The sequence below is a fragment of the Octopus bimaculoides genome, chromosome 15, assembly GCF_001194135.2.
Source record: "Octopus bimaculoides isolate UCB-OBI-ISO-001 chromosome 15, ASM119413v2, whole genome shotgun sequence".
Taxonomy (NCBI): Eukaryota; Metazoa; Mollusca; class Cephalopoda; order Octopoda; family Octopodidae; genus Octopus; species Octopus bimaculoides.
In genome coordinates, this window is record NC_068995.1 from 49,241,656 (window position 1) to 49,248,170 (window position 6,515).

General features: G+C 36.3%; 1 protein-coding gene across 3 annotated transcripts in view; it reads right to left on the reverse strand.

Moving 5' to 3' along the window:
• The window catches only part of LOC106881841 (nuclear receptor subfamily 2 group F member 1-A), a 137,072-nt gene that overhangs the window by 74,955 nt on the left and 55,602 nt on the right, over positions 1 to 6,515 (reverse strand). For all 3 annotated transcript variants that reach the window (XM_052973309.1, XM_052973307.1, XM_052973308.1), the window contains exon 2: positions 4,008 to 4,538. In XM_052973309.1, the coding sequence (XP_052829269.1) occupies positions 4,008 to 4,538 (531 nt within the window). The remainder of the gene's footprint in view (positions 1 to 4,007; positions 4,539 to 6,515) is intronic.

A 6,515-nucleotide genomic window follows, 5' to 3' on the forward strand; every position in this document is an offset into this window, starting at 1 on the left:
ATATATATATATATATATATATATATAATATTAAACACCACCACCACCGCCGCCAGCTACAGCAGCAACTCCAAGACCACAACCAATACCACAAACATCGCCGTCATTATGGCCATCCAAAAATTGCCTTTTGCGCACCAACGCATGCGCATGCGGAGTGTATATGAGCATATACATACATACATACATACATGCATACACGCACACATACGTACACAATTGCACCGAGTGTTTCTGAAGGCCTTTACCACTAAACACATTCATGTGTGAAAAATATTCCGAGATGATGATGATGATGATGATGATGGTGACGCCTCTTTAGACAAACCAATTAAATAGACTAGTGCACTTTATTAGTATTCTTACTTTATCGAACCCATTTTCTTCTTACTATAATGGGGCGGGGGGGGGGACTGTAGATTCATCTCACCACCGGTGGTATTTCAATTAACGAAAATAAAATAAATAAATAAATAAAAATAGAAAATGCACTATAAAAATGAGGTTAAACTACTCAAGTATGTTAAGCCGAATGACACACAACAAAATGAGTATTGAAAATTTATATAGTATAGATGTATATACACAATAATCCTTTCAGGGTCGATAAATCAAGTGCCAGTGAAATACTGAGGTTTATGTGATCGACTACTGTCCTCCTCCAAAATTTCAGGCCTTGTGCTTATAGTAGAAAGGATTATTATTGTTAAGGCGGCGAGCTGGCAGAATCGTTAGCAACATTTCGTCAGGCTTTAATGTTCCAAGTTCAAATCAGAACTGACTGTTCTAATCAACCACTTATTTTCCCGCCAAAACATTTGTGGATTTAAAAAAAAAAATTATATGAATTAGAATTGGAAATAATGATGATCCTTTTTACGAAAGGCACGAGATTGGAAATTAAGGGGATAAGTTCTTGACTGATATTTATTTTATCAATACCGAAAGGACGAAACGCAGCAAAGTCGACCTCGGCAGAACTAAGAACGTAAAGACGGACGAAATGGCGCTAAGCCTTTTTGTCCGGGGAGCTAACGATTAAGACTTCACGCTACCCTCCAGCTCGTCACCCTGGTGGTAATAATAATAATAATAATAATAATAATAATAATAATAATAATAATAATAATTTAGGGTGAAGGCCAGCAATTTGAGAAGGGGTGGTTCATACAATCGACCTTAGTAATTTGACTGGCACTTCATTTTAATGGCCCTGGATAGCCACAATAATACAGAAGTAACGTTTGAACACAAAGAATAAAAAAGATTCATATAAGACGATCCAGTTTTGAAAAAGAAGAAGAATGAATTCTAAATAAAAACAGTATCAAGGACTTGCACTGCCATTACCAACCAGCACAGTTACCACCAAGAAGCTCAATTTCACCGTTGTTATCCTAGGGAAGTCAGTGACTCCTTAAACATCATCTGTTACACGATAAGTGTGACCTTGAATACGTACATGCGTTTCAGATCATATACTGACGAGCTGAACTTTCATTTCCATCTATTTGTACAGAGGATGATGATACCGGTGAAAAAAAGTTGGGTATTCGTCACATAATCGACCAACAAACCATCCTTTTTATCAAATATTTACCAACATTTAGTTAAAATTTTTAATAATGACCCCATCTACCTAGCATTCACACTCTTCTCTTGCTTTGGTGTATCCGTTACGAGTTCAAATCCCGTCGAGATAACTTTGCTTTTTTATTGTTTCTGAGTCTATAAACAAAATACCAAGCTAGTGACGGAATCGAATTTCCTTCTCATTTTTCTTTCTCATCCTCTCTTTCTGTTTTGAAGAAATGATCTGTGTTCAGATCCGGGGAGCGATCAGCAGTGTCAGGTTTAAAATGCCCAGGACACATCCTACGCCACGATGTTCCCACCTACCAACAGGAGAGCCCAAGCTAGGTGCTTAGTATAAAGAATGCTCTCCTGCCTCCAGGAGTTATCTTTCCTTGATCCCCCGTTCTCCAGAGTGATCTTTCCTTTATCCCCCGTTATGTAGTCTGATACCGCTTTGTTAACATTATAGCTGCAGATGACAAAGGTGTAGAATGCCTTAAAAATGTCTTGTTACATTTAATCTTGAAGTCTTTCCTTCCTTCCCTAACATCATTTAATCTTGAAGTTCTTCCTGTCCCAAGATCAAAACCCATAGTAGCCGACCTTATGCCCTTCCAAGGTTTATTATGAGTACCAGCAGACGCAGGGTATCAACCTTTATAAATGTGTGAGACTTTGTACTTTCGTTAGGAATCATTATCAGTGGCATAAGAATAGGCAGGTTGGCCGAATCGTTATCGTGTCGGACAGAACGTCCTGCCGTATTGTCCTGGCACTTTATTATGATCTGAGATCAAATATTTCCGAGATCGACTTCCCCCTTTATCATTTAGTGGGGTTGATAAATGAAAGTACGAATAAAGTACTAGAGTCGATGTACTCAACAGCAGATTGAACGAATCTTTACAGTATCAGACTGAAATTGCCCGCTGTATTTTTCCCGACAGCTTACGTTTTGAGTTCAACTCCTATCGAGGTCAGCTTTGCTGTTTATCCCTTTGAGGGTTGATAAAACACGGTTCTAAACATGCACTAAAGTCGATGTAATCAGCTAACTCTATTTAGGATACATTTCAGACCGTGCGTCTAAATTATAAACTAACATAATTATTAGAAAACATAAGTAGTTGAGTGAAGAATTAATTCAATGTCTTGCTACACAGTAAGCGTTTACTCTGCGTGCTAGGGCTCGAACTTGTTAATCTCAAAACGGCCTTTAATCCCTTCGGAGGTTGATGAAGTAAATACCAAGACCATAACACTGATTGTATTTGATACTGTTAATGAATAAGCTCTATGGCAATGTCAACTTGGTAAAAGTGACAGCTCAGAACATACGGTAGAAACACACTGAACGCTAAATAAAAACGACGACTTGTGATAAAATTTAAGCGAAGTTTTAACTTCAAGTCCCGAGTTCAAATCCCGCTAGGGTTGGGATATAAGGATATAGAAATTTCTTTTATTAGAGAACAAAGCACTAATTTATATTACTAGTAGATTCAAACTTTATAACACTCGAGCACGCGGTCTTATTATTTAGAGAGGCACGGAAAAAAGAAGGTGGCGTGAATTTCTGAAGCGGAATGGTGGAGGTGGGGGGTGGCACATCTTTTCGACAATGGAACCCGAAAGCAAACTCGTTCCGTCTTGCAAAATTTCTGTCATGGCAATTCTCCACGCACCATTACTACTTGATTTCCTCTCGACGTTACGAACAGATTCGTGACCAATGCAAGGCGGTACCTGTTATATAACTGGGGAAAAGTTATAATAAATCAAGTACTGTGGCGATCCCATTGCCTTGTTAAATTGATGATATGAGCGAGGGAAGGTGGGCTGTCTTTGTACCCAATTCTGGAAATTGTCGCTATAATAATAATAATAATTTTTATTACTGTCCTTATGATGTCCCCCCTCATCTAAGCCCCTATGAAACCATCAACTCTTCTACTACTACTACTACCACCACCACCACCACCACCACTACCACCACTTATAGGATTGTTGCTAACGTTATCGTCATAATTTGGGTTTTGCATCTAATTTAGAAATCACTATATTATTATTATTATTATTATTATTATTATTATCATTATTAAAACTATTTCTTATGATTGCTTCTAATTTTATCACCACCATCAGCATCATCATCACCACCATCGTTATTCTCGACAATATCATGGAAGCAAGTTTTGTCATACGTCATTTTACAAAACCCCTACATCAAAAAATATGGCTGAAAACAGAGATTTAATTTTCCATACAAGAAAAAAAATTACGATACAAAGAACATTTGACATACACAGACGTACATAAAAAAAAAAAGGAAAAAAGATGATCAAATAATGGACAAAATTCAAGAAAATTGAAATAAATTTACAGAAGATAAAAAAGATATTTCTGATGAAAATTAATAAACTTAAACTTACCTGAACTAAATAGCACGATCGCTTTCAAACAACTATACTCCGCCGAATCGACGTGAAGTGCCTTTAATTTTTCAACTTGTTCCTGAAATATTCTTATATGATCCATGAAAGCTACAACTCTGTCAGCTGCCATTGGGCTAGCATGAAGCCCAGCAGCAGCTAACAGCGGTGCTACATGTAACGGCATAGAGCACTGGGCAGCATTTAAAACGAACAATTCGCTCCAACTGAGCCGTAAGAGAGCTACTTGATCTGCAACCTGAAGGTCCGGAAAAAAGGGGATATTTCGTGCCCATTCGACCGCACTGAACAACAATCTGGCCGCTAGTTCACAAATGTTCTCAATGCCCATTATATTGTTTGGTTGCATGCACTGACCGTAGCGTGACGTAGGGTAGGGCTCGGCCCGAATCAGCATTGATATGAAGCTTGACAGGTACGTATGTCCGTTTAGCGGGTCTCCATTCGTAAGAGCCATCTGTCCGGGAAATCCGGGATGTTGTGTTGGCGGCACGCGTCCTCGCTGGACAGCTAAAGAAATTTGGGGAGAGAAGAAAAGGGAGAGAAAAAAGAAAAGAGAAATAATGAGAGATGTGGCTATGAAAAGTAATCAAATAAATGATAGAAAAAAAACAAACAATTGTAAACATTCACACACAGAATTTCATGTATCTATATATATATGTCATACGTGTATATCTGTGTGCGTGTGAGTGCGTATATGTCATAGATATGTATGTGTATTTGTCCGTAACATATACGAACATATATGCAAGTATTTTGGACATGAGTGTGTGTATATATGTACATGTATGTATGTATGTATGCCTACACGCATACCTACTATTATAGACATACACCTATGTATAGATGAGAAGTGTACGTGGTACATACATGTACTTTTTACATACAATATGCACCAACATCTTTCTACATATTTGAATTTTTAAACAAATGCCTATTTTTAGATGATGTTTTTTTGGCAGAAAATGAGATACAATGAATAACATACATGCAAACAAACACAAAAATTATAAATATAAACATTACACACACACACAAAACGTATATATATATATATATATATATATATATATAAACATGCTGTTGTTACTAGATATACATAGCACATACACATAGACATGGTGATGCGTAAATAAACGAATACACATATTTATGTATGTGTGGATGTATATATGTCTGTGTGTGTGTATGAGTGTATATGTATATAAATATATACGTGTGTATACACACACACACACATATATATATATATATATATATATATATATACACATACACACACACATACACATATATATATAAATACATACATACACATATACATATATATTAGATACACACATATACACATACACACACACACAGATACACATATGTACATATGTATATATTTGCATTCCTTTATACAACTGTATGTCTGTGTATGTGTTTTGTATATCTTAACAAACAAGGGAAGGTTTCAGAATATATTTACTATGGAAGCATACAATGAAAATAATTAACAGAACAAGCTTTAAATCAATTAATACAGGTGAAGAAATATCGACAATTTGATTTTTTTTCTTTCAGATTAATGTTGATTGTATATCAAGTATGTATACATTGTATACATGCATATATATATACATATATGCACATACACACACACACGTGTATATATATATATGCATATGTATGGTATTTATAACATACATAAAACATTGTAACATATATCAGATATATATTTATCTACATACATATGTGCTTATGTATGTATATAAATACATACATATATATATATGATGTGTGTATATTCATACGTGTGTGTGTGTGTGTGTGTGTGTGTGTGTGTGTGTGCGTGCGCGTGAATATGAGTATCTATAAGATTCTGGTAGAGTTTGAATACATCTGACTACATACATATATATATATATATATATTGTGTGTATATATATATATACACACACACACACACACACACACACACACACACACACACACACACACACACACAAGTTGAGCATATAAATTAGCAAGGAGAACAGATAAGGTTACACACACGTACACACACACCTTTATAACCACACAGAGGAGCGAACCAGTGATCATCTGTACTATTTGAGAATAAATTAAACTGATGCTCCGTCAGTTTCGACGATGAGCATTTCATTTTTTCCGCCCTTCACCTAGTTAATATAAATCTACCTGTTTTTGCTCCACTGGATGGGTTCGCATGTTTATTAAGGGATCTAGAAGCGATGACCTCTGCTGTGCTACAAACCCTTGAAATACAGGTACACAGGCTTATCCAATTTCACACTGAAGGAACAGTTTGGAGGGGACCAAGTCAGCGGTAAAAAAGACATTAACTTTGACAGCAAGAAGTGGGCTGGAACCCAGAACATAAGGGTTACGAACTGACGTTGATAGGCTGTGCTTTTTTAACCACCTGTCAATAGCTGTGATATATATATGTTTACTCTGTGTGTGTGTGTGTGTGTGTGT